General features: G+C 42.3%; 1 protein-coding gene across 1 annotated transcript in view; it reads left to right on the top strand.

Annotated features, from left to right (window-relative positions):
• Window positions 1–13,362, top strand: part of paplna (papilin a, proteoglycan-like sulfated glycoprotein) — a 118,239-nt gene that overhangs the window by 74,242 nt on the left and 30,635 nt on the right. The window contains exon 12 of the mRNA XM_056255847.1: window positions 11,701–11,905. Coding sequence (XP_056111822.1) covers window positions 11,701–11,905 — 205 coding nt within the window. The remainder of the gene's footprint in view (window positions 1–11,700; window positions 11,906–13,362) is intronic.

Below are 13,362 nucleotides of genomic sequence, written 5' to 3'. Positions count from 1 at the left end.
CACCCAACCTCATGTCTCCTCTGTCGACCGCTGGTCCCGCCCAACCTCCAACTCTCTGCTTCTCTGAGAACGCCATTCAGCTCCTCGACTCTTCCTCCGCTGGCTCCCTTCAGCCCTTCGGCTCCTCCTTCAGTGGCACCGCCCAGCTGCTCAGATCCGGCTTGGGCTTCCATGTCTCCCACTCTGCCCTGCCGATCCCCTGGCTTTACCTCAAGCGTCTGAGCCCTGGACTCCACCTCGGCCCTCCGTCCCATCGGCTCCAACTTGGCTCTATACTCCCTTGACTCCACTGTGGTCCATCATCCCTTTGGGCTCCACTGTGGTCCATCATCCCTATGGGCTCCACTGTGGTCCATCATCCCTTTGGCCTCCACTGTGGTCCATCATCTCTTTGGCCTCCACTGTGGTCCATCATCCCTTTGGGCTCCACTGTGGTCCATCATCTCTTTGGCCTCCACTGTGGTCCATCGTCCCTATGGGCTCCACTGTGGTCCATCATCTCTTTGGCCTCCACTGTGGTCCATCATCCCTTTGGCCTCCACTGTGGTCCATCATCTCTATGGGCTCCACTGTGGTCCGGGCTCCACTGTGGTCCATCATCCCTTTGGGCTCCACTGTGGTCCATCATCCCTTTGGCCTCCACTGTGGTCCATCATCCCTATGGGCTCCACTGTGGTCCGGGCTCCACTGTGGTCCATCATCCCTTTGGGCTCCACTGTGGTCCATCATCCCTTTGGGCTCCACTTTGGTCCATCATCCCTTTGGGCTCCACTGTGGTCCATCATCCCTTTGGGCTCCACTGTTGTCCATCATCCCTTTGGGCTCCACTGTTGTCCATCATCCCTTTGGGCTCCACTGTGGTCCATCATCCCTTTGGGCTCCACTGTGGTCCATCATCCCTTTGGCCTCCACTGTGGTCCATCATCCCTTTGGGCTCCACTGTGGTCCATCATCCCTTTGGGCTCCACTGTGGTCCATCATCCCTTTGGGCTCCACTGTGGTCCATCATCCCTTTGGGCTCCACTGTTGTCCATCATCCCTTTGGGCTCCACTGTGGTCCATCATCCCTTTGGGCTCCACTGTGGTCCATCATCCCTTTGGGCTCCACTGTTGTCCATCATCCCTTTGGGCTCCACTGTGGTCCATCATCCCTTTGGGCTCCACTGTGGTCCATCATCCCTTTGGGCTCCACTTTGGTCCATCATCCCTTTGGGCTCCACTTTGGTCCATCATCCCCTTGGGCTCCACTGTAGTCCATCATCCCTTTGGGCTCCACTGTTGTCCATCATCCCTTTGGGCTCCACTGTGGTCCATCATCCCTTTGGGCTCCACTGTGGTCCATCATCCCTTTGGGCTCCACTTTGGTCCATCATCCCTTTGGGCTCCACTTTGGTCCATCATCCCCTTGGGCTCCACTGTAGTCCATCATCCCTTTGGGCTCCACTGTGGTCCATCATCCCTATGGGCTCCACTGTGGTCCATCATCCCTTTGGACTCCACTGTGGTCCATCATCCCTATGGGCTCCACTGTGGTCCATCATCCCTATGGGCTCCACTGTTGTCCATCATCCCTATGGGCTCCACTGTGGTCCATCATCCCTATGGGCTCCACTGTGGTCCATCATCCCTTTGGGCTCCACTGTTGTCCATCATCCCTTTGGGCTCCACTGTTGTCCATCATCCCTTTTGGCTCCACTGTGGTCCATCATCCCTTTAGGCTCCACCGGGGTCCCTCGTCGCTCTGGCTTTGCCTCAAATCTCCTGCCCTCCGGTTCTGCTATTGTCCTCACTCCCTCCAGGCCTACGGTGTCACCCTGGGTCTTTGTCTTCTCTTCGCCGCCTGGGTCTCCACCCCTTCCAGCTCCACCTCAGTCAGTCAGTCTCCCGGCTCCACCCTGGCTTCTCCCTCCATTGGTTCTGCCATGGGTCTTCGTCCTAATAGCTCTGATCTGGGTCACTCCACAGTTTCTCCCTTCATCATCTACTCCCTGGGTTCTCCCTCCATTGTCAAGTCAAGTCAAGTCACCTTTATTTATATAGCGCTTTTTACAATACAGATTGTATCAAAGCGCTTCACAGTGATAACATGAAAACAATATAACAAAAACAATATAACAATATAACAAAGTTTGTTTCTAAAAGAAATTGCGTCAACGTCCACCTTAAGTAAGGCAGATCAATAATATTATTGAATATTAAATGTTAAATGTCCCCAACTAAGCAAGCCAAAAGCCAAGGCAACAGTGGCAAGGAACCAAAACTCCATCAGGTGACAGAATGGAGAAAAAAACCTTGGGAGAAACCAGACTCAGTCGGGGGGCCAGTTCTCCTCTGGCCAACGAAGGAACAGTGCATGATTCGGGCAGCATTACAAGTCAGATTGGATCGGAACATTTAGAGTATTTTTTGGAAGTCCAAGTATGAACGCCGGTCTTAAGACGAGTTGTTGAGGATCAGTGCCGTCCACCATAGAGAGTCCATATCGCCCGTGTTGAGTCGTCACTTCATAGGCTTTGTGATTGGAGCATCTGAAGTCTCCGTGAGAGGCTGGATACAAACTGGAGCTGACGAACGCCATTTTCTCGGGACTCGCGTCCCGAGATAACAGCAGAAAAGCAAAGGGAAAATAATTAGCGTAGCTGCTGTTCATAATGATGATTTCCATAACACAGGCGTAAAAGACAAAACATGAAGACAGTGACTCTTGCGTCCCAAAATCACCCCCCTCCGTCCCCCACTCAACTCAGCCCAGCTTACTGACCTCTACGTCCCTCCTGCTGCTGAGACCTAACCACAATCTCACAATCTCTCCGCAACCCAACCATACGCGCCAACCCGTTGACTAAGGCTGTCGAGCCCCACTGGTGCGTGAATAGGCAGTTTCAGTGGACAACGGTTCCGTATGGCATACTACCTACCGCAACACAATATCTGCCCAACCACCCGTCATTCATGCAATATACACAGGAACGTAATGACTGCAAATACTATGCAACCTATACAGATAACCTACAGTCTCTTCAAGTTTTATAGTATTAAATGCATTTGATCTGATTCAGCAGTATTATAAAAGGTAAGCATTATGTAAATGCTTGGCTAAAAAGATGCGTCTTTAATCTAGTTTTAAACTGGGACAGCGAGTCAGAGCCTCGAACAATATCAGGAAGGCTATTCCAGAGTTTAGGAGCTAAATGTGAGAACGCCCTCCCTCCTTTAGTGGACTTAGATATCCTAGGAATGACTAGAAGCCTCGAATTTAGTGATCTTAAAGAACGCGATGGATTGTAGGGCGATAGAAGGTCCATTAAATACACAGGAGCTAAACCATTTAGGGCTTTATAGGTCAGTAATAGTACTTTGTAATTGATACGGAACTTGATAGGTAACCAGTGTAGAGATGATAAAATTGGTGTTATATGATCATATTTTCTTGACCTAGTAAGAACTCTAGCGGCTGCATTTTGCACTAACTGTAGCTTGTTTATTGAGGATGCAGGACAACCGGCTAATAAAGCATTACAATAATCTAGTCTCGAGGTCATGAATGCATGAACTAACTTTTCTGCATCGGAAACAGATAGCATGTTACGTAATTTAGCAATGTTTCTAAGATGGAAAAAGGCTGTTCTTGTAACATATGAAATATGATTTTCGAAAGACAAGTTGTGGTCTAGTATAACTCCCAGGTCTTTTACCGTAGAGGATAAAGTAACAGGACATCCTTCTATATTAAAGTTGTATTGTAAGTGGTTTTGTGGATAGTTTTTTGGACCAACAAGTAATACCTCCGTTTTATCTGGATTTAGTAGCAGGAAATTATGCGTCATCCAGCATTTTATATCTTTAAGACACTCTGTCAATTTTGATGAGTTAGTGTTTTCATCTGGCCGTGATGAAATATATAATTGAGTGTCATCAGCATAACAGTGGAAATTAATTCCATGTTTTCTTATAATATTACCAAGTGGCAGCATATATATTGAGAATAGCAGAGGGCCTAACACCGATCCTTGCGGCACTCCATAGTCTACTGACGTTATCTTCGATTTTTCCCCATTTAAACAAACAAAATGGTAACGGTCTGATAAATACGATCTGAACCAGCTTAATGCCTGTCCCTGAACACCAGTGTAGTTTTGTAGTTGATCCAAGAGTATTTTATGATCTATAGTGTCAAACGCAGCACTAAGATCGAGTAGAACTAGTATTGAGATACAGCCTTGGTCAGAAGCTAAAAGTAAATCATTTGTAATTTTAACTAGCGCAGTTTCTGTGCTATGATGCGGTCTGAATCCTGACTGAAATTTTTCATATATCTCATTTTCTTGCATGAAAGAGCACAATTGAGCGGACACAGTCTTTTCTAGTATTTTAGACATAAATGGAAGATTTGAAATCGGTCTGTAATTTGCTAAGTTATTTGGATCTAATTGCGGTTTCTTAATGAGAGGTTTTATTACTGCCAGCTTGAATATTTTTGGAACATGACCTAAAGATAAAGACGAGTTAATAATATTAAGAAGAGGCTCTTCCACTACAGGTAACACTTCTTTCAGAAATTTAGTTGGTATTGGATCTAATAAACATGTTGTTGGTTTAGATGCAATGATAAGTTTATTTAGCTCTTCCTGTCCTATAGTTGTAAAGCGGTGTAGTTGTTCTTGAGGGGCGATAATTGAGGCTGAATCATAAGACACCATAGAGGATTGTACATTTACAATTGTGTTTCGGATGCTTTCTATTTTCTCATTGAAGTAGTTCATAAAATCATTACAGCTATACTGTAACGGAATAATTTGCTCGGGTGATGTCTGTTTATTTGTTAGTCTAGCCACGGTGTTAAATAAAAACCTTGGATTATTTTGGTTATGTTCTATTAGTTTGCGGAGATGCTCAGCCCTGGCTGCTTTTAGAGCTTTTTTATAACGTGACATACTGTCTTTCCACGCGATTCTAAAGACCTCTAAATTAGTTTGTTTCCATTTACGCTCTAGGTTACGAGTTTCTCTCTTGATAGCATGCGTAGCACTGTTGTACCATGGTGCTTTAGTTTTCTCTCTAACCTTTTTTGATCTAATTGGTGCAACAATATCTAATGTACTAGAGAAAATGGTGCTCAAACTGCTAGTCATTTCCTCTAGTTCATCTGTTTGTTTGGGTTCTCTGAGCAGCTGAGATAGATCAGGTAAGCTATTTGAGAATCTATCTATAGTGGTCGGAAGGATTGTTCTACCTGGTCTATAACGTGGCGCAACATGACAAATTTCAGCAGTGCGTATTATACAAGTTACCATGTGATGATCGGTGAGATCGTCACTTTGCGGTATAATATCTATATCGGTTAGATTGGTTCCATATGATATAATTAAATCTAGTGTATGATTTAGACGATGAGTGGGACCACTGACATTCTGCTTGACCCCAAAGGAGTTTAATAAATCTGTAAACGCAGTCCCTAACGCATCGTTTGTGTTATCTACGTGTATGTTAAAATCTCCAACAATTATTGCTTTATCGGCATTGACCAATAGATCTGAGAGAAAGTCTGCAAACTCTTTTAGGAAATCAGCATATGGTCCTGGAGGTCTATATACAGTAGCCAAGGCTAGAGATAATAGGGATTTATTTCTTACATCTAAGAGCGCAACGTTTAGCACCAGTACTTCAAACGAATTAAACCTGTGACCTGTTTTCTGAGTTACATTAATAATATCTCTATAGATTGTTGCAACACCGCCGCCACGACCGATCAGGCGGGGCTCATGTTTATAACAGTATCCTGGCGGGGTAGACTCATTTAGACCGAAATACTCGTTTGGTTTAAGCCAGGTTTCAGTAAGGCAAAGTACATCGAAGCTATTATCTGTGACCATTTCATTTACAATAACCGCCTTAGGTGTGAGCGATCTAATGTTTAGAAGACCTAGTTTTTAGAAATTGTTTTTGTTCACTGATATTTAGATTTTCAGGTTTAATTACAATAAGATTTTTCCTAGATCCTACAGTGGATTTATTATTTGGCCTCACTAAACGAGGAATAGACACAGTTTCTATATAATGTTCTACACTACTTATATCAATTAAATTGGCACAGCAAAGACTGTGATTTGGAATTTGATTTTCTAGTCATACGGTGTGTAACGTCTTGGAGATGTTGTCCGACAGAACAGCCGCTCCGATTCTGCTGGGGTGCAGGCCATCAGCACGGTAGAGCCTAGGTCGCTCCCAGAACAGATTCCAATTATTTACAAAGAGCAGTTTTTGTTCATTACACAATGACATTAACCATTCATTTAGTGCAAATAATCTACTGAACCTTTCCTGTCCTTGTCGGTACGTGGGAAGCGGTCCAGACACGATGATCGTTGCCTCAGGCGCTGTGCTGCGTACCGCCTCGATCAGGCTCCTGTAGTCCTTCTTCAGAACCTCCGTCTGCCGTAGCCTGATATCGTTTGTTCCAGCGTGAAGCACCACAGCTCCGACGCGCTCTTCACCGTTCAGGATCTCGGGAACCTGTGCGGCGACATCAAGAACACGAGCACCAGGAAGGCAGTGAGTGCGCACCTTACCCTTACCTGAGGTAGCACGGACATGACGGACCATGGAAGTGCCGATGATCACGGCGTCGTCGCGTTCCGACTCGCGAAGAGGGGAGAAGCGGTTCCGGGTGGAGATCTCGAAGACCGGGAGGGGCGGAGAGGTTCTTGCTCTGGTCCTGGCTCGTGTCTTCCGCTGTGGGATCACCCAGGGTCCATGGTGTTGGGTTGGTGCCGGAGTGAATGATGCCAGAGATGATCGCGTCCTCCTGGGCAGAGAAACGCACGGAGTGGACGAAGTCGGAGTCAAAAAGTTACTAACCACTGACTTGTGTGCATCGGCGCGTGACGTTTCAAGCGCTGATCGCCGATCCCGCAGCTCGGCTTGCCTCTCTAGCAGACCACGGATCTGTTTCTCCACCGATTCAAGCTCCAATCGTACCGAAATCAGTTCGAATGTGTCCTCACCTGCACTCAGAGGTAACGTTAGACACACATCTGATATGTTCGCCATAACAGATGAACAGTAGATTAGTAGTGATACTACCAATATCACTAGTAATTTAGGACTGAAATGCCGGATATAACCTGTATCCTTTCAGTGAAACGGGTGTAAAATCAGACGGTCAATAGGCGCGAGGCCACGCGTGAAATGCTAGCGGACTAAAGGCTAGTAGCCGAGATTCGCAAAGTTGGGTCTAAGTAGCGATATCAAAGCAATCCGATTGTTTTTTATAAGGAATAGTATCGAGGATTGTCTCCTCCCTGGCTCCTCGGATCACTCCCTGGTTCCTCCCTTCATCATCTACTCCCTGGGTGCTTCTCATTTCTTGTTTGTGTATCCATGTTTCCATTCCTTGCTTCCTTCCTCGCCTCTCAGCCCCACTCCCTGTAGGATGGGAGGCAAGGCTGCAAGGAAAGAAAATGAGGACAGAGCAATTGAGGGAAAGCTTATTTGTATATTGGAATGTTCTTGATCACTCGAGCCTCACTTCATTGCGTCATCAGCTGCGCTCAAAGGCTCTGCGCTTATGTTGTTAAAGTTTGGTTATGAAGGAAATTAATAAATAATAAAGAGAAAGCACGATGCCCTATTGATATATGTGTGACATATGGTTTATTTAAACTGCAAAGGTAAAGGACAGATGTAAAGGGGGAGGAGAATTTATACGTGGGTCAAAGACTTCCGCATAGGAGACACCTGTGCATCCTCGCTCATCGCTCTTCTGGAAGCTCCTCACTCCTCGTTCCTCACGGTGCAATTAGAGAATTGAGATGTCCTTCAAGATGGCTGAATTCGATCGGTTTCCAGTTCACAGACTGGAGGATGGAGGAGCGACGAAATAAGGAAGCCTCAGTTTGAGTATTGAGAAGCACCCCCTGGCTTCTCCCTCCATCATCTCCCCCTTGGATCCTCACTCCATTGTCTCCTCCCTGTCCTCCTCCGAAGTCCTCCATGACACGCCTTTCGGGAGAGGGGATTAATGGAATGTTCAGCCTGAGTTTCAGTTATGTATATATATAGACTTAGTTTGTGTGTTCCTGCTTTCCTTTGTAGTAGTTCCTGTTTCTTTTTGTTCCAGTTACTAGTTTGCTTACATAGTTATTAATTAACATCCACCTGTGTCTTTTTTAGTTGCCAATTATCTTGGGTGCTTCTCAATATCCCTCCTCGCTCCTCCGTCCTCCATCCTGTGACCCGGAAACCGATCGAGCTCAGCCATCTTGAAGGACATCTCAATTTTCTAATTTCACCGCGAGGAGTCGAGGAGCGATGAAGGAGGATTCATGGGTGTATCCTTTGCGTAAAAGTTTTATCGACTAAACGTAACGCACGTATAAATTCTCCTCCCCCTTCACGCCGGTCACAATCATTTTTAATTTATACTTTACCTTTTCAGTTTATATAAACCACATATCTCACATATTTCAACAGGGTATCTTGCTCTATTATTATTTTTTATGAATTTCCTAAATAACCAAACTTCAACAACATAAGGGCAGAGCCTTTGAGCGCTGCTGATGACGCCGTGGAGTGTAGTCTTTAGTTGTCGGTCATTGTCTATGCCAATGTGCTTTCTGTTTCGTTGTTATTGCATTTTACTCTCTTCTTCTTGTATTTTCTTCATCTGCTGCTGTGTCTGCTCTTTGCCTGCTACAACGTGACAATAGGAATAAATTACATTTTTAAATATATTGAAATAGAAAACAAATATTTTAAATTGTCATAATATTTCACAATATTATTGTTTTTACTGTATTTTGATCAAATAAATGCAGCCTTGGTGAGCATAAGAGACTTCTTTCAAAACATTAAAAAAACCTACCCCAAATTCTGTATGGTAGTGAATATTAAAATTATGTATAAATGTACATATGTTACAGTAAATGCACTATTTATATGTATTATACTATTTATTTACTTAACTGTCCTTTACAGTACCCTTATATATCTTTTGAAATGATATGATCAGCTTATTTAGTGAGAGCCCGCTCTCTGCAGTTGATCTGCATATGACAATTTCAGAATAATTACGGAGTGGGGGGACGATATCCGATTAATTCATAAATAAATAAAAAACGGTGATATTATTTACATGTTCAGGCCATTGCACACCACAGATTTATACTGAAAAGTAAAATGACCAGTTAATGTTGAAAAGTTAACATTTTCAGGAAAGAAATATGTGCTAAATGGAAAACATTCATGTATTCACGCTTTACCGCTTCTGGTTTATACTGTATTTTGTTGTAATATGAAAGCAACGTATTAAATTCAATTAGGATTTTGTGTGCATAAAACAGAGAAATGTGTCACATAAATGCAAATGTTTTGAATGAATGTCTATGTATTCTCCATTCTGTTGTGAGATAAAAGCTGGCACATAAAAATGATTATGAATGAATAACACAGTCCCCTTAGTAGATCAGCTGAGACGTTTTTTTTATGCGACCCTAGTAAATCATGGCCTGCATGTATTATATAGCCTAGATGTTTTGTTGACGAGTCCACTATCTGGGTGTCTTCTGTGTTCTTTTGATTTAGTTTGCCTTGTTTATCTGAATATATTTGCGTGTGAAGCAGAAAGCAGCATTTGGTCTTTAAAAACAAAAAGATCCTTTGACTTGTCGTGGTGGTGCCCTCTGGGGTTTTCCTGTGATGTTTATGTACAGAAACCTGAAACGGTTGTGGTCCCTGAGCAGATCGACCTGCCAGAGAACAACTTTTGCCCTTTTGTTGTGGGAAAGGCCAAATTCTTTTGTCCCCCCGTGACTCACATCTTCATTTTTTTCTCTCATCTTCAGGTTTCTGGGAGCACCTGCTTGACTTTGACAGGCAAAGTGTTTCTGTAGAACACTTGCTTTGTCCTTCTAATCTCCCAGAATGCACAAATCTTTATATGTTTGTGTAACGTATGTGTAGTGGTGTGAAGGCCTTTGTAAACTATTAAAACAGCTTTTGTCCTTTCACTTAAATATTCGGTAACGCTTCCTTTTACAGTACAGTACTAACGTGTACTTACCTAGAAAGTACTAGCTAATATAAGGCAAGTACATGGGTTAGGGGTAGGTTCAGGGTTAGTACCTAGTTATTACCCAGTAATTATAATTACTATAATAAGTACATTGTAAGTACATGGGTAACAGGACTGTAAAAGGAAGCGTTACCAAATATTCTAGGTTAAATGTAATTTTTGTGGCATGCTATCGATTACCACAGTAAATAATTTTGACTTGTCTGTCTTGTTGTAAAAAAAACTAAAATATGGGTAACAATTTACAATAAGGCTCTATGTTAATTTCAATGTTTACTTGTGCATTATTAAAAGTTGTATCTGTTAATATTTAATGAACCTGAGCTGGCACGGACAAAGAACAGTTTTATTTTTGTTAACCAATTTTAACAAAGATTAATAAATACAGTTAATTACATTTCAAGTTACAAGTCACATTAACTAATGAGAACTTATTGTTACCAAAATATGTACTGGAAAAAAAAAACTAAATATGATAACATCTAAATTAAGTGGTTTTGTCACAAACTTCCATTGAAGGCAAGTTGAAATGAACCCATGTGCAGTTTATTGAAAATAATCCAAAGTGAACAAAACAATGGCTTGACTTCATAAGACTTACCAATAGTAGGATGACATGAAACAAAGCTAGTCCAAAGACAATGGTAACATGAGGGCTATATATATATATACACACACAGAGACTAATGACTTAACATGACACTGGCAATGAACAATGAACCAATGAGAACGTGAGACAAGAAACAAGAGAACCAATCAGAAAATGAGAATGAGACTAGGGAGGCACATGACATGATCACATGAGGGCAAGGAATCACATGACAAACAGGAACCATGACTGAGAATTATACAAAATTAAAGACATGAAAACATAAACTAAACAAAACCTCAAAACAGGCGTGACATGTTTATTCAAGTCAAAAATATTATTTAATAATGCTGAATGCACCTAAATACATACATTTATACCAACAAAATACATGTTTATGCATTAAATCGAGAAAAAACAGGTCTTTAAGGTAACAATTGGGTTATCATTTTTTTCCAGGGTGTTTACATCTGTGCACTTAAAACAGAATCCAACAGCCTTGTGAAGAAATGTTTAAAATATGGTATTATTAGAGGGTATATTGCTATTAATATGTGATTGTTACACAGTTTCTTAACACTTGAATATTACATGTATTAGCATTAAAATCTAATTTGATAGAAGCAATAACAAAGCTTATTACTCAGTTTACTTTCTCTCGGTGTCTGTGTGTACCAGAATGGCACATGAGGAATGTTAAAGTGTTGTTTACATGGGGCAAACTATCCTGCGATTACTTCTGTAATACATAATCAAAAGTTCATCTGCTAGAAAAGCATTCCCAGCTCAAAAGGATGGATAATGCTGAAAATGCATCACTGTAAATTGCATTTAACAACTGAGAGACGAGTCAAAATATTTGTGTGCTAATAGATCTTAAATTGTTTTCAACCTAGAATATTCAAATAGTCCATGAATGTTGATGACCCAAAGCTGAAGTGTGCAGCTTCTTGGGTTGGACCGGTGTAGTGAATGCTGACTCGCTCTGATTGTCCTTGCTGTGTGGTGATGTGTGTGTGTGTGTGTGTGTGTGTGCCAGCTGGACGACTGGCGAGTGGAACCCGTGTCCGGTGACGTGTGGCGGGGGTCTTCAGGTGAGGAGAGTGGAGTGTATGTCTCACGACTCTGCAGGATCGCGAGTGGTTGAGGATTCTCAGTGCGCCGCTTACGCTCCCAGACCTCTCAGCCAACACAACTGCAACATGCAGAAATGCGCTCAATACAGCATTTCCGGCTGGAGTCAGGTATGTGTAATGCTGAATCTCACAAAACCTGCCTTAGTCTTAGTTCACACCAAAATAAAAAAACAGTCCGTAACTTTTTTGGGTTAAAAATGATCCCAAATAAATTTTTGAGCAAGTACATAACCAGCCAGTGTTCAAAACTCTCTGCTTGCCGTAGCTCGATTCACAGCGGTCAGCTTGTAATAATGTTTTTAACTCCAGTGGTACTGGTGGATTTCTGCGGGAGATTCGAGCATGTCTTTGCGTCATTACGTCACATCTGTACACACACATCTGTACACACACATCTGCACACACACATCTGTACACACACATCTGTACACACACACACATCTGTACACACACATCTGTACACACACATCTGTACACATAAAGAAGAGTCTCGGCTGGTAGGCTATGAGTGTGAGGATGTTGGAGGTGGAGATTTATAGCCTTTTCTCACAGCACTTGATATAATTAAACTTATTAATTTGATGGCGGATCCAGAAAGGTTCAAACGACAATCACCAGCGACAACAAGAGATTCACCCGCTGTAAAATGCAAAAGACTTCGGACTGAGAGTTTGGAAAGAGAGACTGCAACCGGCCCATGCAAAGACAAGGATAAATATCTGAAGGGTATTAAATGTCACGCAATGCTGACGTTGAACATTAACACTTTGTGAACAAAGTCTAATTTGCACGGTTTGACGTGATATGATAATCGATCGTTAGATTTAATCAGCGCGATTTACTGCAATGCTTTTTTTCAGTTAGTTGGTCAGAAGAACAAAAGTGGACGTTATTTCTTCAGATGACATTTTCCGGTGAAACTTATTATGTTGGTCATACTTCCAAAAAGAATAATCTGTGATTCTGAATGCCAGTTTCCACACCGGCGCGGCGACTGACAGCCTCACACAGTCTCCTCAAACATTGTGTTCCTCCGCGCTGTGCCGTGTCGAGGGTGTCGAACTAAAACTCACGTAAAGTTGATAATTCCGCGAATGACTGCAATTGCTGATTTCAAACAGAGATGGCGACAAAGAGGAAAAACGCTGGACTGCAGCTTTAAGAAAATTAAGATTATTAAATAAAAAATGTATGACCATTAAAAATGTTCTTTAGAAATTCCAAATGATTCAGAATTACAGAAGTTCTGTAATTATATTGTTAAGTACTGAGTAATAGTAATTATCTATGGAAGCTTGTTTCTGCCACAGAATAAAACATTTTAAAACATAATTGCGACTTTTTATCTCACAATTGTACGTTTACATGTGACTTTATTTCTCAGAATTGCGAGTTTATACCTCACAATTCTGACTTCATAACATGCAATTGCGACTATATCATGCAAGACTGACTTTATAACATACAATTACGACTTTATATCACGAAAACTGGAGATAAGTCGCAATTACCTTTTTTGTTTTTTATTCTGTGGCGGACACAAGCTTCCATAATTACCAGCATGG

The sequence above is a fragment of the Rhinichthys klamathensis genome, unplaced genomic scaffold, assembly GCF_029890125.1.
Source record: "Rhinichthys klamathensis goyatoka isolate OS25496 unplaced genomic scaffold, OSU_Roscu_1.1 h1tg000123l_1, whole genome shotgun sequence".
In the NCBI taxonomy this organism is placed as follows: Eukaryota; Metazoa; Chordata; class Actinopteri; order Cypriniformes; family Leuciscidae; genus Rhinichthys; species Rhinichthys klamathensis.
Note: the sequence above shows the minus strand (reverse complement) of the source record. Positions and strands in the feature narration are given on the sequence as shown.